At 30.5% G+C, this 27,766-nt stretch overlaps 1 protein-coding gene across 7 annotated transcripts; it reads right to left on the reverse strand.

The window, feature by feature from the left end:
• Positions 1–27,670, reverse strand: Su(var)2-10 (E3 SUMO-protein ligase Su(var)2-10). 7 transcript variants are annotated; one of them, XM_075312565.1, is made up of 10 exons: positions 27,181–27,670; positions 19,367–19,542; positions 18,780–19,311; positions 18,390–18,630; positions 18,083–18,317; positions 17,847–18,013; positions 16,292–16,392; positions 16,078–16,228; positions 8,006–8,137; positions 607–2,767 (listed from the first exon to the last, which is right to left on the reverse strand). In XM_075312565.1, the coding sequence occupies exons 1-10, from the start codon at positions 27,403–27,405 to the stop codon at positions 2,760–2,762; spliced, it is 1,968 nt and encodes a 655-aa protein (XP_075168680.1). In that variant the 5' UTR covers positions 27,406–27,670; the 3' UTR covers positions 607–2,759. The 7 variants fall into 7 exon arrangements, with proteins under 7 accessions (XP_075168681.1, XP_075168680.1, XP_075168685.1 ...); XM_075312566.1 differs by lacking the exons at positions 607–2,767; positions 8,006–8,137 and adding an exon at positions 1–503 and having other exon boundaries at positions 27,181–27,669; XM_075312570.1 differs by lacking the exon at positions 8,006–8,137 and having other exon boundaries at positions 27,181–27,669.
• Positions 27,671–27,766: the final 96 nt, after the last annotated feature.

A 27,766-nucleotide genomic window follows, 5' to 3' on the forward strand; every position in this document is an offset into this window, starting at 1 on the left:
TTTTTAATTTATTTCAATTTTTTACAGTATGTATGTGTATTACCAAGAATTTTTTATAATTATTTATGCGCAGCTATACACAAATATTAAAAAAATAATAATAAAAAAAGAAAAAATTTGCAGTAATATATATATTTCATATATGTTTCTCCTCTTATGAAATATTTGCGTATCAGACGATATTCGCCCAGGTTTAGTGTGGATTTAGTGTTTACAAGAAAGAACAATGATATTTATATTATTTTCATTTCTATTTACATTTATTAAATTATATGTAATTTCTATATCGTTTAAATTTATTTTTTTTTAACTATTCTTATATAGTAGTTCTTTTATTCATCGTATTTTGCAGCTTCTTATTTTCCAAATATGTATATATATGATTTTGTAAACTTGCTATTTTTATTGTAGTTTTAGTTTGGCTTGAGTTTTTTGTTTGTTTGTCTATGATTCAGGCTTTTTATTCATTTTTATAAAATAATGTGGTAGAGTGGTTTGCTTACCTAAATGTTATAGGAAATAAAAACAAAAGGCTTTAATGATATTTCAATGGGGAATCTAAAATATACATTGTTACAAATATGTATATAAATAAAAACTCGTCAATTTGGTTTATGTAATATGATCCTCCATATATATGTATTTTTATTGTGATAACTATTTTTTTTTTTGTTTTTGTAAAAAATATCATAAATCTATTTCTTCTATTTACACTACTTAAATGTTAGCTTAAAAGGAATTTCTGGTGACTTTTTAAAAAATATAGCCCAAAACGGTTAAAGGTTCACCACAATGCTGTTTATTCATAGTCTGATAAGTTAATAAAACAGTTATGCGAAGAACTACGCATCAATAACAAATATCAATATAAAAACTAAAATATTGTATTTTCCTAACAGCACAACTGCTGCTGAAATGTCGGAAGTTTGCTGAAGAAATATGTATATACTATGTAGTAGGGATACAAAAGTCAAAAATACATTTCCGATTAACCGACGTTTTGACATAATCTATTTGAAATTTTTGTTGAAACCGGAGCTCTTTTTATGCCTAACATTCAAAACTCGATTTTTAAATAATTGCAAAAGTCGAAACGCGACTTTTCAAAGGGCCTGTTCGAAACCGAAACTTTTTACTGTGGTGAGATATCAATTTAGTATGGTGAAAAACAATTGCTAATTTGGTGTACTCATTAATAAAATAAAACTACTTTTTGTTTGCTTTGATATAATCAAAACATGCCAAGCCTAGTGTGTCGTAAATGTCAAGAATTTTCAACAAATGTCAAATTTCTTACTAGTCCCCTGGGCTAGTGAAATTATACTAACTTCGATTTACGTAAAATTTTTACCAATGCTAGTAAAAAAAAGTTTCGGTTTCGAACGGGCTCAAATTATTAAAAATTCCAAAAATCGATTTTTTCAAATTTTGTAAAAATCTAAAAAAAGTCGAAAGGTGGACTTCTCCAAATTTTTAAAATCCTTTTGAACTTTAGATTCTCATAACAATACCAACTATGCAGTTCTCACGCCTGCTTTCCAAAGACAGCCACAAAATTTGTTGTTTATTGGTTCCACCGACATGATAAACTGACATCACAGTGACGTTATGTAGAATGATAACGTCACTGTGATGTCAGTTTCTATATAAAACGATATCCACATTTAATTTCTACAGAAAAAAAACTAATGGGCATAATGAGAATCCTTCCTGAGTAACTCATGAAACTATTTAAAAAAGTGGGAATGATGAAGTAGTATTGTATTTGACAAAAATTGTGAGAACGAATAACTCGTCAATGTAGGTTAGGTTAAAGTGTTAGCCCGATTTGTTTTCGGACTCACTTAGACTATTCAGGCCATAGTGATAATCCGTCAGAGTACTTAAAATCGTGACCGTGAGCATATGTATGATGATAAACTTGAGCAATTTCGTGTGCATAATTTCTCAAAAATTTTATTCACATACTCACGCATAAACATGCTAACGATTCATTTGATTTATTTACATTTCATGACTCACGAAGTTTTCTAAGTAAAAATCGTGACAGTGAGCCTATTTATTTTGGTAACCTTGAGTAGTTTCGTGGGCATGATTTGCCAAACATTTTATTCACTCACGTATTTCGAGACTCACGATATTTACGCAAAATCATGCTAACGATTAATTTCATGACTCAATTTAGTCACAACACTTTCGTGCCACTCATCTCTAATAGAATTCAATTTCTTAGGTAATTTTTCTTCTACAATATCTTAGTCCACAATTCAATAACCTAGATAGAGCTTTTGATAATACAGGGTTAACTAAGATCCAGCCGAATATTCCGTTGATGTTTCTAACTAAAATTGAGTTTTCTATCTCAAAAATCGGCAGATAGCTTTTATTTAAAATGTTGGATTTTCAAAAACAAACTTGAGATTTTAATTTGTAATGTATGGTGAGACCATTACTCTTTAAAACTGAAAATTAAAATTGGTGATAGAATTTAAGTCCATATAATTATCACCAGCTTATCCGAATTGGGCGTCTTAGAAATATAACAGAGAGTATAATTAAATATGTATACGAGTAATAAACTAATCGAGCTGAAAACATAGGTCATTCTTAAAAATACATAATATATGTAACTTAGACCTAGATTTAACAAATAAATTAGAGGTTATGCTAAAAAGACTATACCGTAGAGGAGTACCAAGTAAAATGGATAATGCATAGTCTCTAATGGTCATATATGTACGAAAACAAGCTCACTACCTTTAAAAAACTGAAATAAAAAATAAGTGTTTTTTTATTAATAAGGGCTTGATTGTTTTATGAAAAAAACTAAATAAAATTAACAAACTAAAATTAAAATATTTATTAAATACACAAGTAATTTCAAATTGTGGATATCACCTTATACAAATTATCTTTTTACGTGTGTGGTCATATGAATAATTATCCTAGAGGATACATATTTTTCGATACACTTGGCAGGCCCTGGGATGTTTAAACATTTTAATTCGTCAAAAAATATGTTTACTTTGGGCCTAAAAATTTGAGCATTTTTAAGTTTGCAATATATAGCCTAATTTGAGGGGAGACGTGGCTCGGCGCGTTATCGTTGTGACATGGTCCTTTTTATTCTTAAACTCAGCATTGAATCGTCCCAAATAAATGTTATGATTGTTTTCCTCTACTACAAATCACATTGTTTTCCTCTACTACTGGATCACATCTGTTTTGTTTTCCTCTACTACTGGATCACATCTTGTGAATCGGAGAAAACGATGGTAATAAACATTCCGCCCGATCATTGAGATATTCCCACCACGTTCTCCGATCTGTATCATTGGATCCATGTTTCGATTACTGTTATGAAACTACCTACAATATTTGTGATTAAAAGAAACAAAATCTTCTCTGAAGTGGTCACACGATTGCGCTGATCTCCACAAACCAAATGAGGAACAAATTTCGCGGATAGCTTTTTCATGCCCTGTTCCTGAAATCGTACGAAACCCCATTTGAAAGAAAAACAGTCACACACATCCAAATTAATTTCTGTTTTTCTATTTTTAAAATTTATAACGGCCATTTTTATGTAGCTCCAAATATCTTCTCTCCGGTTAACATTAACTTAAAAATCATCGGCAGTTAAGTTCCTAACTTTCATATTGAATATGATTTTTTTACATAGTTTAGGTTAGGCATAAAGGCAGCCCGATATTTTAGACTCACTATTCAGTCCATTCTGATACCATAGTGGTGGGTGAACTTCTCTCTTATCACCCGATTTTTGAAAAGAGATTCCCTTTTTATAGCCGAGTTCGAACTGCCTTTCACGATGAGGTGAAACCACTTAGAGGAGATTGAAAACACTCAGAAATGTCACCAGCATTACTGAGAGAAGATAATCTACCGCTGAAAAACTTTTAGGTGTTTGGTCGTAACTGGGATTGACCCTTTTGTATGCAACGACGGCATGCTAACCCTCCTACTCTACAGCAAAATATGAAATGACTTTCGAAATAGAAAAATGTGAGCAAAATAAGGTTTCTTCTAAATTATAATAAAAAGTGCAATATTAGTCGTAATTGGTTACAAAATACAACAAATAATATTTGGAATTCTTCATAAAATTATGAATTAGCAGAGACTTTAGAATGACATTATCAGAAGCAGAAAGAGCAAAACAATTGTAAGTAGATATAGTAGAAAATCTGCAGTCTCCTGAAAAAGCGATCTCACAGTTACTCTTTGTTGGTAAAGCAAATATTGTCTGCTTTTTTTAATTCATGTTTAAGCTTGACTATAACAAAAAGAAAAAAATAGGGTTATCCTACAACAATAAAAAAAACCATATTTTCAGAATATGTCATAAATATATTTTTAAAAATCAGATATTTTTTTTTTGAAATCAAGCCATATGCATTTATGCTGAACAGCAAATAAAATATTTCCTTCTCGCATTTAGAAGCATTTAAGTATATAATTTTGGTTCTTGAAAATACAACTAGCCCAATTCTCAATAACAACTCCCTGGGAATTTTTTCCCTATTCCCTGTTCCCCTATTCTAAACAAAATCTCCCTGGGGAAATGGGAAATTTTTCCCTTGGGGAAAAATTGCTATTACAAATAACAATAAAAAGGAAAAAACGATGACATTTTTTGGGAATAATTCCCCCCCAAAAAAATCAAGGGAGTTGTAACCAAAATGCATCATTTCTCTGTAATTTCCGGTCGAAAACCTTAAATTAAAATTGATGATGGGATGCATCCAACTACCGAATGCTCATCTCATGGTCAGAGATCTGTACATATTTTAAAAATTCTTTTATATAGAAAATAAAGGTTTTACATTTAAACTATAATATCCCTTCCAGTTTTAATGTAGGTGCTTGTTTCTTAAAAGAGCAATAATGCGAACATGTGTCCCGCGTGGCTTAAAAAGCTGAAGAAATTTACTAGTTTTCTTCTTCCGTTTTGATGAAATATATCCAATTCGGGCATAGGTGTTCTTTAACCCTAGGATATACTACTTGGTTTGGCCAGACCAAATTTGACTTTGAGCGCTTAGTGATCGAAAGCTTATCGCCTATCCTAGGGTTACATATATTTATGACTTCTTTATGAACTTTGTTCAGGCTACTCTGGGCCACAGATATGTCTCGATCTTTTCCTACGCCCTTTTTGGTAGCCACCTTCGACAAAGAAGCGTAGCACCTAATCTTACTAGTGGAGATAATCCAAAAGACTTGCGTTGAGGTGGAATGTGAACTGCTAATACACCCAACAGATATTTGAAGGCTGGATTATTTACCCTATAATATTGTATCACAATGGACTGAATGGTCTAAGTGAGTCCGAAGCAAATCAGGCTGCCACTTTAACCCTATAAATCCCATGAACTAAGTAACAACCTCTTCATGTACAAGTATGTAGTTACAACGTTTCAGGCAACTCAAGTGGTTTAATGGAATCGCGTAGCTTTCTCCTTTCTATCCTTTAGACCTTGTTACGTTGATACGCCTCTCCTCAGCTACTACCATAAACCCGACACTAAACATTTTTGAATTTTTTCGCGTTTAACTCAACTTTTACATCAATTTAATACAATTTCAATTCAAAATTTTAATATTAAAAATTTATTAAAATAAAACAGTTGAAGTAAAACAGCTGTCTTCGAATACTCTGAATTATTTCTCCCATGTTATTCCCTTCCCCTACTGTTTAGAATAGGATTTTATTCCCGGGGAAAATGAATTCCCAGGGAACACATTCCCTAGGGAATATTCAGAATTGGGCTAAACGGGTAACATATTAAAACCAAAACTGACTACTGTTGCTATTGTGTAGGAGTATATGGCAGCATATTTTCGCAAACAAGAAATCACCTTTAGATATTTTAAAAAGTAGCCACAAAATCAATTTGGTTTTCGATGCGAAACAGAAACATAGTATCCACCTTGAATCATCATTCCATATAAAGTTTTATATTGATTTGATACTTTCCAAATCTATATGCCAAGATCAACGAAAGATAATGCACGGAAAAAATATTTTTTGTATTCAATCACGAAATTAATTGATCCAATCAAATTTTAATTGAAATGTCTTCAATCACAGAAATGATAGTATCAATGACCAAAGTCAATTAAAAATTTAATTGTTCCAATTAAAAAATTAATTTTTGTTTCAACTAAAAAATTTGTGAAACCAATTAAATTTTTAATTGAATATTTTGTAAAATTCATTAAAAATTTGAATTGGTCATATTTTTTCTGTGTGTATAAAGAAAAGGACTTCCAATTAAATTTTTTCTGTTTTTTCGAGATTGAGATCTACTTCCGATATTAAACATCGTATGCAAGAGTGAAATGTACTTAAATGTTTTGTGTTATACATCATACTAAAGGCATATTTAAAAGGTATTCTCAAGGATTCAGCCTCATTATCCTAAAAAAAAAAAACAACCAACTATAGCTCGCAATAATGTCAAACTACAGCAGTTGTGTTCCTATACCTACTATTTCTTTTATTACAATCCACCGTGGTTCAATGGTTAGCATGCCCGCCTTGCATACACAGGATCATGGGTTCAAAAAAACCGAGTTTCGACCAACCACCAAAAAGTTTTTCAGCGGTGAACATTTCTGAGTGTTTCAAAGCTTCTCTAAGTGGTCCAACTGCAATGTGAAAAGCCGTTCGGACTCGGCTATAAAAAGGAGGTCCCTTGTCATTGAGCTTAACATAGAATCTAGCAGCACTCAGTGATAAGAGAGAAGTTCACCACTGTGGTATCACAATTGACTGACTGAATACTCTAAGTGAGCCTGAAATTTCGGGCTGCCACTATACCTAACCTAACCTATTACGAGTAACAAAAAGGAACACAACTAATATGTTTTGACATTTTACTCTCTTAAAAGTCACCTAAGGAATTAAGGCTACTTTATAATTTCTTGTAACATGGATTCAACTAGACAGAATTAGACATAGCTAGTGGTTTTTTCTTTTTTGATTTGCCCTTTCCCCCTGTCAAACACCATGCAGTAAATTTGCATATTTCCTTATAAAGGTGGGTATTAAGTTCGAGTTTAGCCGCTAAAGTGAAAACTAAATCAGTAAAAAAGGCATAAAATTATACATATTTGTTGCAAATTTTATTATAACTTGATGGGGAATATCCCAAAGCAAATTTCTAAAAGGTTTGTATTCCTTAAAATGGATTATTAAAGAAAAGTAAGCGTGAAAAAATGGCGATTTTAGCGGCTAAAGGTGGGTATTAAGTTCGAGTTTAGCCGCTAAAATCGTCATTTTTTCATGATTACTTTTCTTTTATAATCCACTTTAAGGAGTATAAACTTTGTGAAAATTTGCTTTGGGCTATTTCCCATCAAGTTATAATAAAATTTGCAATATATATGTACAATTTTATGCCTTTTTTTAGTGATTTAGTTTTCACTTTAGCGATTTTAGCGGCTAAACTTGAACTTAGTACTCACCTTAAACTCGAACTTAATACCCACCTTTACTGATAAAATTACAGTTTCACTTGCTTAACATTTGTCACTTCTTGATCATTGTTTCAATTTGACTGAAAATCAAAATGAGGCCGATATTGCAGTATTACGAAAACAGTGAGAATACAGTCCTTAATATACCTTGCATCATACTTTTCCATTGTCTGTCACATTACATATATATTTATAACCATATTGAAAGAATTCACTGACAGTTGAAGTCGAAGGAATTTGTCGAGTAAAAGTAGGTTATCAGCCTGTCTATCGATCGACTGAAATGCATAGAAACAGCTGATTTTTTGTTATAAATTCAGCTGTTTGTTTTCATTTCTATCGATCGATAGAGCTCATTCGACATATAGAAAAAGGCAGTAAAAGTTTGCGTTAACTTTTTTTTGAATAAGGGGATTAAATATTAATTTGTAGTGATAAGCCCTTGTCATAATTTAATCGGAAATATCGTTATTGTTAACAATTTGTGTCGATGATGTAATACCTCCATGTGTTGAACGTTGACCAGCTGAACCCATAGACGGCGATGAGGCAGAAGATGCCGCTGATTTCACTGAAGAGTTATTGTTTTGACGTAAATCCATTAGAATTTGATCCTGAGTTAAATCTCCTCCCTCTTGGAGAATACAAATTCGACAATTATCAATAGTAATTATAAAAATACAAATCCGTATGATATAAAAGCAGCAATTAAAGAGATGAAAAAACAGGGAATAATAAGTATACATTTTGAGAGACATCACGTTTTAAAATTTTTTTCTTAATTTATTACAAAATATTCTAAAATACACATCTAATTATGAGTTACAATTATAAAATAATAGAAAAATAAAACATATAATATTATAGCCTATGGAAAAATTAAGCAAAAAAACAATCACATGAAACAATAACGATTAACATATGAATTATCTGGTAAAATATATTTTGTGTTGCAGAGTGTTCATACTAAACAATAAACAACAAAGACGGGGGGAAAATGCAATGAAATTTCGATATCTTAAGACTTTTTTGAAACTCGACTTATAGTTATTTCATTAACTTGTATATTGGCATTAAGATTTTTTGAATTCGAACAGTTGTTGTTGTTATTATTATTATTATTGGCCTTACTATTGATCACGCTCTCAATACGATTTAATAATGAACCATAACGCAATAGAGTTTCATCATCATTATCTTTACGTCCTCGTTTCTCAACAGCACGTAAAGTACGCAATTGATCAATATTATAGTTGGTAGTAGCGGAAATCGATACGGATACATTGCGCGCTGGTGCAACTAAATGGAGAGAGAAAAAGAAACTGTAGAAATATTCGCATTTGAAAAAGAACTAAATTATCTTATATAGAGGACAATTTTCATGTTTTACGCAATTTTCGATTTTTTCTGCAAATTAACGGAAATTTGTCTCCGTTCCCGTATACGGTATACAATAAATTTTAGAAACAAATGGTTGTTAGCAAAATTAACATAACAAAAGTTGAAAAACTATTTTCTTCAATAAATCCTATTGAAAAAAATATTGAAATAGCACGGGTGACCATAAGCTCTTGTAGCTATCGAGCGGCCTACGCGTACAAAAAAAAAAAAAACAAATTTACTCTCACTGTATAGAATCTATACAAATAAAGAATTTAATGCATATTTGGGATTATATGAATAAACGAATATTGGCCTCAGACGATATATAAGAAAAAATATTTATTGTTGTTTGATAGTTGACTTTAAAATTGTTAATTATTTTTGTTTAGTTCGACTTGAAATCATGGGAATAAAACAGATGTTGTTTTTTCGAAACATCTCCGATGATCACCCTCAGGGAAATTAAATTAGAAGTAAAAAACCAATAAACTTATTCACAACTGAGTACAAAAAAATTGGACCGTAGGTTTATTTTGATGTCACAAAATTAAATTAGTTTTTTTGTTAACATCGTCTAATTTTTCATATAACATTCATAGAGTGGAGGTGTGCGCGTGAGTGAAATTTCACTTACATTCACAAAGCAAAATGTTTATTCAGGCACGATATGTGTGGTAGCTACTCACACTCACTCACATTCACGAAATGAAAACCAGTACTCACGCACGCTCACTCACGAACTACTTTTAATGACTCATGCTCATGCACGATTCACGAGACTCACTATATTTTCCAACCGGGAATGAGCAAAGGTAACAAAATTCATTAATAGAATCTAGTTCGACAGCTAAATTAATGCCAGTTAACATACGAGTAAGAATTAAATATAAATTTTTTGCGTGAGCGTGATTTTGCAGAAATTTTATTCACGCACATTCACAAACCGATTTTATTTCTCACGCACGCCACATTTGTTTCAGTCGTCAGAGTTGCTTCAGATTTTGTTCACGATTCACGTGATTCACGCGTGTCACGACAATTTCGTGTCACGCGCACACTCCTACTATAGAGACCAAAACCAAGATGTTACTTCTTAAACTTCTTGAAATAAAATTATAAGTTTAAATTTTTTGTATTTTTATTGTTGCTATAGAGTTCTATTAGACTCCTAAATTGCTAAGGTTTTTCGGTGTACAATTGGCGTTAAGTGAGAAATTTAGAACTCTTGCATACATATTTTCCATAGATAATTTATATCGGCCAATTTTTTTGTGCCCTCTACCATAGAATCAAAAATAAGTTCTATTAAAATGGAATATTACCCGAAGCCAAGGCTGCTGAAAATGCTAAAGTCGAAGTCGAGCAAAATACATTTCTGGCTTATATACTGTAGCGTTATATGAAAAACTTCTTAACGGCTTAGTTAGCATCATATACAGTACACACAAAAAAAAAATTCTGATTCAATCACGAAATTAATTGATCCAATTAATTTTTTAATTGAAATGTCTTCAATCACAGAAATGATAGTATCAATTAAAAAATTAATTGATCCAATAAAAAAATAAAAAAATGATACTATTAATTTTTGTGATTGATTTTTGTATCAATTAAAAAATTTGTTGAATCAATTAAATTTTTAATTGAATATTTTTTAAAACTCAAGTAAAATTTTAATTGGAAAATTTTTGGTGAAATTTTTTTCTGTGTAGGTAACGGATATAAGCACATTTCATATAAGAAAATGTTATCGAGACACCACGTCTTTTATCCTTCTTTGGTACGAAATGTTTCCCATAAGAAAAACGTTTATAAGAATAAAAACCTGATAAAATAACTATTTTACAATCACGCTGGATGACAAGCCTATAAGAAACCCGTATAAGAAAATTTGATTTGGTCAAAGATAAGCAAAAAATATTTTAAATCCTGCTAATGCTTTTCCGAACTTGAAATGTTAATATTATATTATTTTTTTTTATTATTATTATTTTGTTTTTTAATTATTATTATTTTATTTTTGTTATTATTATTATTTTATTCCATGGCAGAATGAAGTTTTTAAATTTTCTTTGTTTTTTAATAAACAATATTTGAAAACCACAAAACGAAATGTTCAAAACCAAAGTTTTTTAAAATATTTCCACAATGGACTGAATAGCCCAACTGAGCCTGAATCAAATAGGGCTGCCACATTAACCTAACCTAACCTATTATTATTTGTTTATGAATAAAATTATTCAATTTTCTTCGTTTTTTTTTAATAAAAATATTTGAAAACCACAAAACGAAATTTTCAAAACCAAAGTTTTTTAAAATATTTCCACAATGGACTGAATAGCCCAACTGAGCCTGAATCAAATAGGGCTGCCACATTAACCTAACCTATTATTATTATTTTTTTTATGAATAAAATTATTCAATTTTCTTCGTTTTTTTTTAATAAAAATATTTGAAAACTACAAAACCGGAGTTTTATGAAATATATTCATATCAAAAAGAATTTTCTAATATCCATTTGTATGCTTAAAAGAAACTTTTTCTTATAAACAATAATTCCCTATAAGAAAAACGCATATAAGATTTTTTTCTGACTATCTTATATCCAGCGTTGCTAATTTAGCTATTTTCCCGCTAGATTTGGCTTTTTTTGGAGTCGTTTAGCGGGGAAAAAATGAATTTAGCTTTTAGGTTTTTTCCGGCTTTTTTTCATGACCGTTTTAGCTATTTTTGTTTTTTTTTTATTTTCGACATGTTTCTATTGAAATATGTAATAAAACGGCGTTTTCTATCTAAGCCTTGTTGCCAGAATAAGGTTTTCCACATATTTCAAAGCTCAATTGAAATATTACATTTAGAATATTAGCATTACTAAATTAAAATAGTAGATGTGAATTGCCTTGTACGCTGAAAAAATATTTTCGTGAGACCAAAGAGTTCATGTCCTTAAAATACGAACGCAAATTTTGGTTATAATAGCATTTGTGAATTTCTCTTATATAAACTTTTTTCCTTGTCCAGAAGCCGATAAAGTCGTTTTGTCATTATAGCTAAGTGATTCAACTTAAAAATTGGTATCTTCACATGAAAGAAGGCTAGGGTCAATTCTAAAAAATTCTTAAAATTAAAGAAAACGTCTTTAAATTTGTGGAGTTTTTGTATCCTGACCACAAACCAAAAAAAGCGTTAAAAAATAGAAGATGTTTTTCAACACTTTATTTTAAAAACGTATACGTAGAATAATTTCTACTTGAAGTCGAGTCTGAATTTGGAAATCGTTAGCGCGTTTTTAAACCTCTTTGATAGCTCATGAAGAAAAAGCTGAAAATTCCAATTCGGAATCAATACCAAAAACATTAGTGTACAAAATCTTTGAAACCGGACATGCTTTTTCAGTGTAAGAAAAAATTGGGGCATTAGAGGGTTAATGGAATGGATTTACTTTTACAAAAATTGGACAACAATAGGTTTGTTTAGGTAATTTTCCAATAAAAGTTATTCAGTATAAACTTGCAAGATAGTAAGAATGTGTTTTGTTCTCTTGGTTAAAATTAGTAGAAGTGTACACGTTCACGAATTTATCATTAATTCAGTGGTTTTAAACCAAATAAAACGAAAAATATTTATATTGGATTGTTGATGATAAACCAGCTGATAAATTGCAAGTTTTTACTGGGAAAAATGTTTTTTCTGTGAAATGTAAACGAAGGACTACCAGTAAAAATTTGTGATAGTAATCAAAATGTATCGAGTACGCAAACAGAGCTAATATGATTTAAATATTGTTATAGTCTCACAGAAGTAGAATTAAAATGAATACAATTAAAATAATATGCATTTTAAGTGAAATAAAGCATTTAAGTTTGCTGAATTTCAATCAAAAATGTAACTTTTGATACAAAAAAATTAGCTTCTTTTCTAGCTATTTTTTGGGCAAATTTAACGGTTTTTGGTGAAACAATTCTGGCAACGCAGCTTATATCCGTTATCTACTGTACTAGGTAAAGGAATTCGATTTCTTACAAACCAATGTTACAAAAAAAAAAAAAAAAAAAAAACATTTTATAAAGAAAAAGGAACTGACGACATCACAGCTTATTGTAATGTAACTAAATGAAAATTTTAAAAATGTATATAAAAATAAAATCAATATTCTCAAACATTTATTGGATTACAATAGAAATTCCAAAATATGCATTATATGCAGTTTGAAATTTTATTTATTAGAAGTTATTCTTTTTATATAAAAAAAACATTTTCAAAGTACAATTGGCACCCAAAAAATTGTATTATGTATTTTCATATAAATTGTATATGACTTGTTAAAAAGTAAAATAAAAATGTTGTTATTCAAAATAAGCCCACTTTTAAAATAAAACTACCAAATTGTTTTTTTTGATGTTTTGATATATATTTCTTATTTCATAAAGTTATCATTACAAAAGCAGCATCAGTCGCTATCTATAAAAAATGCCGGGAAAAACTGTAAGAGTGGATATTCATGAAACATTAGATAATAGACTGTGAAATTTTGATATGATAATATATTACAAAAGGTGTACATGTCTACAAATTTACGATTTTTTATTCTCTGTATTTGTATTGTATATTCAGCATTAAATTTTAACTTTTTAAACAAAGCCTTTGTTGTTTTTAAATTGGCGGAAACATGATGACAGCCATTTGTCTTCACGTGGTATATGGAATATTTGGTAATTTACTAACACACATAAAGAGTAGAGTAATGGCTCACGAAACACATGTAGCAAATAGTTGGCGATTGTTTTTTTTTATTCGCAATAGATGTTTTGCATTAGAAATCTTGAGAAATTAAATTTATATCCATTATATCGATCCATAAAAAATATATTATGCAGCTTTGCATCCGTTACAGGCGATTCTTGCGTATAATGTTCAAAAAAATTAGCATCCGCTATAGCCTACATTAAAATTGGAAATTAGTAACAAGTCGAATAAAACAATGATTACTTATTAAAATGGTCTGGCATATATTTGATTTATAGCGATCAAAAAGCCGTTTTTTTAAGTCGAGGTTTAATAGCCGGATTAATTTCCAATATCGGTGGACGATGTGTTTTTTTTTTATAAAAATAACCGGTACAACCGACAGTTTGAAAGGAAAATCTATTTTTATTATTATAAAAAAATCAACGAAAGTCGAGGTTTAATAGCCGGATTATTTTCCAATATCGGTGGACGATGTTGTTTTATCAAAATCAAAAATTATTATAAAAAAAATCAACGAAAAAGCAATTTGCTAATTTATTAAAATATACGCATTTTTGCAATTCCTATGTACGTTGTATATATTTGGAAGTGTTTTTCATTGCAATTTATTAAAATAACTAAATAGATGTACTTGCCTATATTTTGCATTAAATTGGCAATTTTACATTAAGAATAGAAATATCGGTTCTACCAGTCCACCGAAAATCATGTAAGATCGTGTTTTGAAATCTTGTTTTGTTGATCTTAAAAAAGCTTTCTATATCTCCAATTTGAGAGATGAACATAATAATTCCACAAATCATACTTCCTGTATACTAACTAAGACATTCAATTCATATTCCGATTAATTTTCTGACAAAGCGCATGTATGTCTGAATCTTGACATAAAGCACATATTCTGAAAAATATGAGAGTAGAATAATTCTATCTTGCTGGTAACAAGTAAAAATATTTGCTGACTAGGATATTGTATTCAAAATACTAAAAAAATGTTTCGGCTATCGTTGCTCGACTTGGTTATGTTTAGCATCCCATCCATCCCATCTCCTTGGCGTTACATATATTTAATGATATGATATTTAAAACTGAACAATCGCCTTGAATTGTTTTTTTTTTTTTTTTTGATATTCCAAGTTGTAGTACAATCAGAGCATTTTCTTATTAAATAAAATAACCACCATGTGACAAAGCAACAACAACGTGTAGTGGTGAGTAAAAAATAGGGATCTGTGGCAATACTATGCGACTTACAGCATTAGAAGAGAATTCAATTTAGCCACACGCCTTCAGAAATGCGAACGGAATTAAATTTTAAACGCATTTTCCGCTTACGTATTTCAGCAAATTATATCGGGGTTTGGAGGGCATTCAATGGTAATAGCATCGCGATTTCAAATATTTAGAAATGCTAAGCTTCTCCAAAAAACATTTTCTCCCATCATCCGATATTCGAATTCGCAAACCGGAAGAGTTTATGAAAAATCAAGATACTTTTCGACTTAAATCCAATATCAATTTGAATTTTTGATTTTAAGTTTTAGGACTAAGAAAATATCGCCAAACTAACATTTTTCGATTGCGCATTCGATCAATCCTTTGAATGGAAATAAAACGAGATACAATATAGTGAATGCCATATGTTAGCACGCAAAAAGTTAAACAAATTCGTTTGCAGATTTGAAACTTATTTGAAAATTATGTATCATCCACAACTAAAGACTTTTATTTATGCAGTATGTATCGTGGAAAATTTCCATTTTATTATTAAACAAAAAAAGGACATAGGGAGACCCTATGTGAAAAATAAAATAAGGTTGTAGTTATTGAACTTTAAGATCAAACCTTTGAGAGCAATATGAGGAAACTAGAATTATCTTCAAAAATTAAATAAAATGAAGGACATTGAAAAATTGATGTTTTTGGTAGGTTTTAGTCAATTCGAATTAAGGCCAATGTGCGAATGTGCAATAAAAATTCTCGCATAAAGGGCTGAGATGATGTATCGATTGCATTATATAGCAACCGCAAAACTAATAAGGTAATATTTTTACAGAGAAATTGAATATTGGACCTTAAAAATAAATTAATATTAAATAAAAACTATGTGGTATAACTGTCTGTAGTTTGTTCAAAAGCTAAACTAAGGAAAACTCGAAAACAAAATATGTAAAAAGTTTATACTAAAGAGAGAGAGAGAGATGAGTTAAACTAAATTATGTTTAATAATGGTGACGATTGTAATGATATTTTAAATATGTATAACATAGATAATGTTATGATAATTTGTTGTTATCCCTTTTTTGTCAGTTCGAGACATAGTTTTTTTTTTTTAGATTTGTTTGTTTTTCTTAACTTCTGCTGTTTGTTTGTTTTCTTCGTTCTTACAAAATAATTAGTTTTTTTTTTGTAAAATTATTTAGTACGAAAATGAGTCCAACGTACCATTTTTTGGTGGCATATACATGCCTCTTTGATTACCACCACCGCCATTACCATTCATTGTTGACGCCGTACCTCCCTGAGCATTTTTTGCTATTGGGCGACGCTTAGCCAGCGGCAAATCGTCGTCTGAATCACTGAGGGTTAAGTCGACCTGTGAATAAAGGTATAGTATAATGTCTTGGTTAATATAGAATGTTGAAAAATTAGTATTTACAGTTTCACTATTTGTAGTTGAAGAAGGCTGTTCCGTTGCGGAAATGGTTACTGATGCAGGAGACGCTTTCACTGGTTTTACATCCTCTGTGGTAATTAATTCTGAAAAATACAAAGAAACATTTATTAAAAATCGTTTATACAGACAAACAAATCTCTAAGACATCCGATAAATTTTTTTTCAACATTTTATTTCTATAGAAAATTTTCTCAACATTTTATTTTTATAGAAAATTTTTTCAAAATTTTATTTCTATAGGAAATTTTCTCAAAATTTTATTTCTATGGAAAATTTTCTCAAAATTCGTATTTCTATAGAAATTTTTTTCAACATGTTATTTCTATAGAAATTTTTTTCAAAATTTTATTTCTATAGAAAATTTTCCCAAAATTCTTATTTCTATCGAAAATTTTCTCAAAATTCTTATTTCTATAGATTTTTTTTAACTGTATTTCCATAGAAAATTGTCTCCAAATTATATTTCTATAGAAAATTTTCTCAAATTTTTATTCCCATAGAAAATATTCTCAAATTTTTATTTCTATAGAACATTTTCTCAAATTTGTATTCCCATTTCTATAGAAAATTTTGTCAAAATTATATTTCTATAGAAAATTTTGTCAAAATTTTATTTCTATAGAAAATTTTGTCAAAATTTTATTTCTATAGAAAATTTTGCCAAAATTTTATTTCTATAGAAAATTTTGTCAAAATTTTATTTCTATAGAAAATTTTGCCAAAATTTTATTTCTATAGAAAATTTTGTCAAAATTTTATTTCTATAGAATCTTGTCAAAATTTTATTTCTATAGAAAATTTTGTCAAAATTTTATTTCTATAGAAAATTTTGTCAAAATTTTTTTTCTATAGAAAATGTTGACAAAATTTTATTTCTATAGAAAATTTTGTCAAAATTTTATTTCTATAAAACATTTTGTCAAAATTTTATTTCTATAGAAAATTTTGTCAAAATTTTATTTCTATAGGAAATTTTGTCAAAATTTTATGTCTATAGAAAATTTTCCCAAAATTCTTATTTTTATAAAAAATGTTCTCAAAATTTTATTTCTATAAAAAATTTTCTCAAAATTCTTATTTCTATAACTTTTTTTTCAAAATTTTATTTCCATAGAAAATTGTCTCAAAATTTTATTTCTATAGAAAATTTTCTCAAATTTTTATTCCTATTGAAAATTTTCTCAAATTTTTATTCCCATTTTTAGAAAATTTTGTCAGAATTTTATTTTTATAGAAAATATTGACAAAATTTTATTTCTATAGAAAATTTTGTCAATATTTTCTAAAGAAAATTTTCTCAAAATTTTATTTCTATCGAAAATTTTCTCAAAATTAAATGTTCCAGAGAAATATTTTTCAAAATCTACATAAACATCGAGAATTCTACCAATCTAGCAAACAGTAAAAAATCTAAAATTTTTGGTAGAATTCTACCAACTGTGCCAGCCGTGTTCGCAATGCCTTTATATACTAAGAGTATATTAATATTTGTTATAGAATATATGGATTATATTTTTTAAATATTATTAATATTTACCTATATCATCCGATATGACTTCGACCTTTTCGACAGGCTTAGTCGGCGTATCCAAAACTTGACCTTCATTTCGCAGACTCTGAGTACTCCATGAACCATCTTTGTGTAATTGTATTTCTGTATCATCCGGCTTAAGCAGATTTGATGCCAACACTTCTTGGAAGTAACTTTGAATATATAGATACATGTGTCAATATTATAAAAATCAAAAATATTGAAATTTATTTGTTATTTACCCATCAATAACGAGATTATCATAAACGGCAGGTTTATCACAAACAGGACAATTCCAAGTAGGCTTACGTTCGTTCATTTGCAGGTAGAGACTGGCATCGAAACATTGCAAATGTGAGCAAGTTGATGCACGACAGGGTATTGACATTTTCATTTTGCCCAAAGGACAATTTAAAGACACCTTCAACATTGTGGTTGCAATTTCACAATCAGCATCCTCAGTCAATTTCTCTTTGACTGAATAAATGTAAATTAATTTGGTAAGTTTGTATAAAAGCCAAGACTAGTATTAATAACGACAAAACTTACTAAGTGCTCTGGTATAGTCTGCAGGTTTAACACCTTTCTGTTTCATTCTTTGTAATAACTGTGCTGATGTCAATTTCTTAACCAAATAAACAGCAATACAATAGCCTCGTGTATAGTCAGGACACCATTGCACGGTGATTGTGTTGGTGACTGTGGGTGACAATTTGACATTTGATGTGACATTTACTGGACGTGGAGGTCGTTTGGGTTCCACATTAGGACGATTTGTTGGAATGACATTCTGCAAGAGCCCAAAGATACTTTTATTTTCTCACTTTATTAGTAACAACACAGCCTCATAGAGGCCCTTTATCGTTACAGAACGTACATTTTAATACACTTCATATAGTATAATGAAATTTCTTTACATTCAAAATATCTTATACTCACAGGCAGTTGGCAAAGTTTGTTGTTGACTTTAACACTAACACTCGGTGGAAAACAATCCTCTTGATCGCACGTTGTTTCTAGCAAACAAAATCTCAATTGCACTTGTATGGCATGTTCAATTTTGGAACTGTTACGTATGTCACGATTTGACGCAATTTCTGTTGCTTGTTGTGGGGTCAGTGTGAAATAAAAGGGAACTTCTTGTATGCGTTGGGCATTGCGAGGCATCAACGATGACGGCTTGATCAATGTACCCAGAACATCATAAAAGGCGAGCTTTTTTAAACGTACATCAGGGTGAATTGGCATTTGTGAGGGTATGGCGTGCATAAATGGCACTACATTATTGCCTTGTTGTTGCATACCAGGTTGCATGCCAGCTGCGTTTGCTTGATTTATCATTTGCTGTGCACCACCCATAGGAGCACCAGGAGCACCACCCACCATGGCTCCGGGATTTGGTTGCATTTGCATTTGTGAATACATTCTTTTAGGATCTGTTGGACCAAATTGATTGGCTTGTTGTTCAACACTGAAATATTTATTATTAATAAGATATTTCACAATTAAAAATGAAAGTAACTTACATGGATTGTGTATAGACTTCACGTATTTTGGGAGCTATTAGATCAAAACTGGTGCGTAGTAATGATATAATACGTCTTTGGTAATCTATTTTTCTTCCCGCAAAGGAAATATTTAAATATGATAGAATCTTTTGCAGTTCGACCACCCGAAGAAGATTTAACATCTCCTCACATTCCTGTAATACAAAAACAAAATAAATTTAGTTTCTTAAAGTAAACAATGCTTGTAACACTTGAATAAAAAACAAAGATAATATGAGACGAGACTGTTTATGGAATTTTGGTGGATACATCTTCTCATTCTTTAATCCATCCATATCTTCCTGAACATTACAGATTACGAAGATATAGATATTTGGAATAATTATTATTATTTTTTTTTTAAATCAATCAATTAATTTATAGATTTGCAGCCACATTTACAGTAACGAGCAGAAAAATATGCAACACAAAATCATGTGATATTTGGCTAAAAGTGTATGAAATTGGTGGTAACCAATTCACCGAAATCAGAAAAGTTTTTAAGTTGATTTCTGCTTTTGTTCATTTTACGAAGTAAGTGCATAGATGAAATTTATTTAAAAACAATTTCCATGAGTATTTTTTACAATAATATAACCATTATAGACAGTTATAACCTGAACTAAACATACTGAGAGGGAAAAAATAGCTGAGGCTCACTAATTGAGTGGGGTAGGTAGGTTAGACTAGGTATTAGGCTATACCCATTGCCGTATCTAGACATTTTTAACCAGGGGGGCTATAGCCCCCTATCTATACTACAGTAACAATATATAATGGAAAATCAAATATAGGTTTTCACATTCTAGGGGGGGCTAATTTTTTCTGGAGGGGACAAAGCCCTCCCCTCAGAGGCCTTACTACGCTTATGGCTATACCTAGCCCATTATTCTAAGCTCAGTTAGAATATTTAGTCCATTACGTAACCACAGATGGTTACATTTTCTTATAAATGAACGCTGTCCGATTCTATGCTCAGCTCAATGATAGGGTTGCCCCTTTATATGTAACTTCGGAAACCGTAGCAATTGAACCAATCTTCTTGAGGGAGTATATTTAACAAAATTTACCTGAAATTCTACATATTATTGAGTATATTTAATCCACTGGGAGGGTATAGCAGATTATTTTCTATTCTTTCTTTTAGAAATTTAAAATGGATTTGAAAGGTGTATAACGGTGAAATTTCTTCGACTAGAATCAAAAAAAAAAAAATGTTTTAGAGTTTGCCGGTTTTGATAAACCAAGAATGGCAACCGTGGAGGATATGGCTACAAAACTGTAAGATATCTGAAACAGCAGTCATTTCGAAACATCGTGTGGCCATAAGCACAGCAATATGTGGCAGCCCGATGTATCAGGCTCACTTAGACTATTCAGTCCATTGTGATACCACAGTGGTGAATTTGACTACGAGTTCTACTGATTTGTTCCTGTGAATTATGAATTTATAACGGCTGCATGGATCATATCCTGTAAGAAATTTGGTCAGAATAAAGTAGTTAGCGTGCATTTCAGAACTGTCTTTGAAACTGTTTAGGGGGAGTTTCGCCTACATTTCATGGTAATCGACGATATATAATGCTAACTGGTATACATTGGAGACCGAAGAATAGCTGCGGCACTTTACAGCAACTGCCATACTTGGTCCAAAGACCCGAAATTGGCAGAATTTGACTACGAGTTCTCCTGATTTGTTCCTGTGTGGCGTCTTTTTGTATTCAAATTCAAATAATTATCTTAATTCAAATGAGGTCTCCACCAACATGGAAGCTTATTTTGCAGGACTCGCACCGATTAGTGTGCATCGTGATAAAAAAAGAGACTATTAAAAAATAAATGTTCACATTTTGTATGTCAAGTATTCATAGGACTATCTAATAATTAGCAGCTCCTTCTTACTCTCAAACAACTGGGAAGTTTTCTTCATTACAGCAATATTGTCTGGAACAAAATTGATGTTACACATTCATTCGTTTAAAGGGCTATTGCAATAAAACATCCTTATGTGACAATTCTGTTGTATATTGTATTATAGCGAAATCCCTCAAACTTAGACACTATGAGACGTTTGATTTATCACCACAAGAAAATTAACCTCTCATAAGTGAACACCTCCAAATGTGACGATCGGGGGTGTTTACTTCTGCAAATTCTTATGGAAAAACTCTTAGTGGACAGGATTTCTTAGAAAGGTTTTCCATGCAATGCCGTGCCTATTCATTCCACTTAATGCATTGGTGGCAGCATATATTGTTGATAGCATACCTAGAGAGAACAACTTCATGGTTGTAAGCCATTATTGGCATACATTGATTTCACAAAACAAACAAATTTGATGTTCTTCTCAAAAACTCAAAACAACAATTAAAGGTAATCTTTTAAACAATTGTCTATGTACAATGTGAAATTGAAAATATTGTGCCGTGCTTGAGGAAAAACACACCAATACAACCCCAAAGAAATGTGTATATAGACACAAACACAATCACATTGGCCACTAATACGCATACGGTAATACAAATACATATAAACACAGGTCACAACAATAACAATATAAAGTACACCAACACATTTGAATCCCTCCACTAACACCGACTTGCATCAACCAATACAAATGCAAAATCCTCGTATATATATACGCGGATGCACACACACACTGTATAGCCTGATACACCGATTGGGCTGAAGGCACACACACAACTACACAGGGTCAAAACAAAAGAAAAAAGTTCAAGACGATAAATGATAAAATCGAAAAGTTGGCAGCCGCATTTCACAAAAAACATAAATGACCAAAAAATTACAAATGTTTCCACAGAATACCATATTACCCGTTATCTGTTAGGATACCTTAACAATTATTTAACATTTTTGCAAATGTTAAATTTCATTTTGTCGATTTGTGGTGATTTTTCAACAAAACTCTTTTTCACTTTGCTCTCCGAATTGCAAATTTCTCAAGCATGTATCAAAATGGAATAGGTTTTAATTGATAAATATTGTGCGATATGCTATTTCTTTAACAAACAAATGATTGTTTCTCTACGCTTGCAATGATTTTCTCTTTGCACACTTTTTCTACACTCGAAATGTGTTTCTTCTACGAGGAAATAAAATAATTCTGTCGAGTAGAATATGTGATGGCGGCGAGTGGTCAATTCTTTGATGTATAAAATTCCCAATATTTTAGGTAAGAAATCATTTGTGTACGAGTAATGAACGCAACCAACAGCCGGCGACAGAGTTGTATAAAACGGCACATTGCGCTTCCTATAAAGTTGCCATATTGGCAATTTTTTGTATTATACAATGGCCACAAACGAAAGAAAAAGCAATTTTCAAATGCAACCCAATAAACACAGGATGAGCGTTTTTCAATTGCAACAACTTTTCAGTTTGAGGGTAAATATAATTTTCAACATAAATTCAACTTGACTTGAAATAGCTCATCTTCAATACATCTTCAAATTGTTTGCGAATTACTTCCAATTTGCCAAAATGTTGACGAAATCTTTGAAAAGGTGTTGAAGATAATATGAGAAAACTTTGACAAAACACTACTCTAAAATGCAACGAAAAACCCCTGTGGTTTTCAATACTTATTTATGCAACGAAGTTCGTGGTCAATTGCAAGAAAAAATAAAAAATGGAAAATTTTAGACAAATAACCAAATAGTTTATAAAAATAGGTAAGTGAAAATAAAAAATGAAATAAAACTTTAAGGAAGTCACTAAATGTATATCTCTTTGCAGAAAACTAAAATTATGGATTCTACGTTCTTGAAAACATTAAAAAGCTGACAGATGAAAACATGGTGGACAATTAACTGGGACTGCTTCAAATAGTTTATAATAATTGGTACGTCAATATGAAAAATTAAATCAACACTTTAGAAAAGTCACTAAATTTAAATCTCTTTGCAGAAAACTAAAATCTTTGGATGCTACATTCTTGCTAACAATAAGAAGCTGACCAATGAAAAATGAGTGGCTTATCGACAAGAAAAAGTTTCCAGAATCATTACAAGAGCAACCAATTAAAATTGTTAAAAACAACAAATTGTTGAAATCAACAACTTCTGAATGAAAATGTGCATCACATCGTCAGTTTAATTCATATGCTATTATCAGTTTAAAATGGATATTTTGTGAATTCCTTCTGCTGGAAATCAATTCTAACACGCGGTCCAGTAAGTTCCTAATTTCAAATTGCCCGCATGTTAATAAATTTTAATGCTGTTTTATGACAACAAAAGGAAGGAAATCGAATTATCAATGCAAAAGTGTTTAGTAATAATGTTTAAGATATTTAAAGTTTTGTTGTTTGTTTTTTTTTTTTTTTTGTTCTTATTTGTTGATATGTTTAATAAGATTATTATTTATCAATTGGTATTGTAGTGTATTATGTAGTGTAGTGTATTATTATATATTTTATTTTGATGAAAATGAATAAATTATACAAAATCCATAGAATTTTGGCTTTGACTTTCAATTTGAAGTGGGGATATCATTCATACACATTTAGGTTGAAAAGTTTTTGCAACGATGTTAATTTTGAATTTGACTCGCATCGCAAAATGTTTGACAAATTATTGAGTAGCGATGCATTTCAATTTGAGGATAACACTTGAGATATTATTGGTAATGTGTTGAATTTCACTGTTGAGGGTAATGTCTGTTTTTTGTTGAGAACGCGATTTTCTCAACAATTTCTCAACTTGAATATTACCATAATCCTTTGAAAAAATGTTTGAAAAATTGTTGAAATTTAGCATTTTTCAAACGTTTGTGTTTATTGGGAACATCTAAATATTAGGGCTGTCATTCGGTATCGATTTTTAAAAATCCCGGGATTTTTTTCGGGATCCCGATTCTTTAAATATTTTAAGTAATAACAATCTACAGCCTCAAAAAACTGCAGTACATAAATCAAATTTTGTTCAATTCAATTTTATTAAAAAAAGTAACAAAATTACATATATAATGTATAAATTAAAAAGCAAGTTCAAGTTGCTACTTAACAAAAATATATGAACACAAAAAAAAATAAAAGCTATTTCATATTATTCGTATTCAACAAAAGATTTTAAGGATTTTCCTTTATATTTCAACGTTTTAAGTAACATCGTGAAAATATCAAGGCATCCTAAATTCCAGATGAAAACCATCTCTCACAGTCGACACTGGTCTGTTATTTATACTGAATGAAGACACCAATTTCAATTTATTACGACAATGCAATAAGCTAAATTGGATCAATAATAATAAAAAAATGTATTAATAAAAATTAATTAGAACCCTAAAAAACCAACAATTTAATAAATTAAAAAAAAAAAACAAAATAAAATCCCGGGATTCGGGTAAATTCCGTCACGAAAATCCCGGGAAAAGGAGGCTTCCGCTCTTTAAAGCAAAAAAAGTCTAAAGCATACGTCTGCATTTTTTTCATTGTGTTACGGCTTGATGTTGTAACATTGTGTTGTGTTCTCATCCACTTTTGAGCTTTGGCACATCAAGAGATTCTGCGTCTAAAGGTAAGTACTATGTTCATTTTTCAAGCGTAAAACCAGCTTATATTCAATTAATTTAAAGATATATAATGTTTCACGAGACTTGATAAAAATATAATCGTCTTCATATATATTTTTATAATTTTACAGGCTGTTTCTGTATGTCGATCGAGCTAAATCGACCGACTGAAATGGGGAAGAACAGCTGAATTTATAACCAAAAGTCTGCTGTTTCTATAAACGTCAGTCGATTGATAGAGCTCGTTCGACATATTGAAACAGGGTGTGCTGGGCAAGGGAAAAGGTGATGCATGCCATATGACCCTTGAATAATAAAACCTGTATTAATGAAAGAATACAGGCAGCAAATTTCAAGAAAATTATGTAAAATTATCTCAAGATACTATGCTTCTTGGCAATGGCCTTTGCTGAATTTATATTTCACTAGTGGAAATCAAAATTGCAAGTTAAACAGCAACATGGAGAAAATGGTCTAAATTATCAATAATGTTTCCTCCTTTAAAATAATATAAAAAAGTACTCTTGAAAATGTTTGATGTTCACATGTGAAACACAAAATCATTACCGACCTTTAAGAAAATTAAAATGTAAAACGATAGGCATTATGAAAATCAGTATACACGAAATTCTTCTTTTTTACGGCTGAACCATTTTGTGGTATATGCAACACATTTTCATTACATATTATATATACAATTTTTATAACGAATAAAAACCACTAAATGTTTTGAATAGTCATATCATCAGATCAAACTAAAACAAATTGTCGGAAATAAAAATTATTATTGACATTGAAAAACAATATTTAGAAAATGCAATAACAAAATTACTTTTAACGTGTAATAACAAATTTTATTAAAAATAAATTAAAAAAACAATTTGTCAAAGTTGTTTGCTATAATTCTAACAATGTAGCAATAATTTTATTTATTTTGAAATTTAGCATGGTTTAGAGAATTTCATTGTTGTGTTCATTTACTTTTGGGTCGTATATTAAAGTTTATTTGAACGTTAGGTTTAGTGTAAATGATTCTCTAAAACGATTATTATCGTTGAGTTGAGCCGTCTAAATGCGTTTATAACGAAAAACTGCTACCATGCCTTAACTAAGGGTGATATATTTTTGAAGTTAATAATTGATGTTTTCAAAACATATTCAAAGATTTTGTAAATATTTTGGTGATTCGAAAGAAAATTGTTAAATATTACTAAAAGGGCCGTATACACCTTGATTATTTATTTAACAAATAATATCTTATTGGGGACAGGTATTTAAAACGGCAAATTTCGAATTTATCAGATTATCAATCAAATATATTTGTTTTACAAAACAGTTGAAAACTTCGTAAAATTTATACACAAATGGGTTAAATTATATCCTCTGTGCATATAATTCTAAGGAACAAATCTACTTTAGCACAAGTTGTTAAAAAAAAAACAAAATTTTGTTTTGAGTGTAGGAGAAGGGATTTTAAAACGAAAATGTAAAGTAAAAAATTTGCGGAAAAGTCTAGTTTTCTAGATATCGACATGTGAAAATCGGTATTTTCCTTTATATTTTTGTTAATTCTGGCAGCAATTTTTCATGAAATTAATAAAATTCCGTTTTTTGCGTATTTGGTAAAAATAGTACATTTTAAGCAGAAAAAATTAAGTAAAAATTTTGTCAGAATAGCGTAGTTTTCGAGATACCGATTGAGTATAGGTGGCCGACCTTCGACCCGGGTTTGAGACATTCTCCTATGGACAGAGTCCAAAGTGGGCTAAGGCGATCCCAAAGAGGATAGGTAGCCTGCCTTCGGCCGGGGTTTAAAATCGAAAAGTCTGCACGCTGGCCAAAAATTGGACCACTTGTACTAAAGTAGATTTTAGCCCTTACAACTTTGAATATGTTTAATATATTTATATGTTGTTATTAATTAAATATATTTTGAGCTAATAATTATCTTCATCGCTGTTACTTTTACTCTGCGGAATTTAGTTTGTAATACGGCAACACTGTTTGATTTTTGAAACATCTCTGATTTGAATAAAATACCACTCCAATGAACACCGCCAAAATGTAGGGAATAATAGTGGGAAATTAAAGAAATCGCAATATTAAACAAAAATCATGCCTTTCTCATATCTAATAAAGCATTGCATTTCAGATTATTTGATCTGGATGTTTACTGCAAATCTGTGGGATTGTTCCAAGCTTTGCTATTACACCTCCTGGAAAAAGTCGGTAAAATGCTATTTAACCGATTTTAGACCTACCTTAAGACGGGATGGATCAATGTACACGGACGCCGACTGTTGTGAATTGCTTCGCTTTTGTGAATTATTGGGTGAGTTAATTTGATATTGTTGCTGCTGTTGTTGGTTTGAAAGACTACTATTTGATTGTGTGGACGAGGATACAACTCCAGAACGCGAACTGCTCGTGGCACTGCCCGAGAGCACAGCGTTTTCTGCATGGGTTTGGGATCGCGTCTTACGCATACTTTATCTTAACTTGACTTCTATACACACGCACACAAACTAATAGACCCGAATTTATCACCTATTATCCCTGATGCAGAATTTTAGTGTTTCTTTAAACAAACTCATAAATTTAGCACTTTGAATTACAAATATGTTCGAACAGTAACACATGCACAGCAATAAGCAAAATTTTTATAGTCTGTTCGCGCACTTTTGACAGATATAAAGCGGTGGAAAATTTTTATGTCGCCCTACCAAAAGGATACGAATGTTCTGCAGAACAGCTGTCACTGCAACTAAATGTAATGGACAGTGTTGCCAAGGGCAAATACTTGCCACATAATACCCAGTATTATGGGTTGTGTTCATGTAATCGGTT

The sequence above is a fragment of the Haematobia irritans genome, chromosome 5, assembly GCF_050003625.1.
Source record: "Haematobia irritans isolate KBUSLIRL chromosome 5, ASM5000362v1, whole genome shotgun sequence".
Classification (NCBI taxonomy): domain Eukaryota; kingdom Metazoa; phylum Arthropoda; class Insecta; order Diptera; family Muscidae; genus Haematobia; species Haematobia irritans.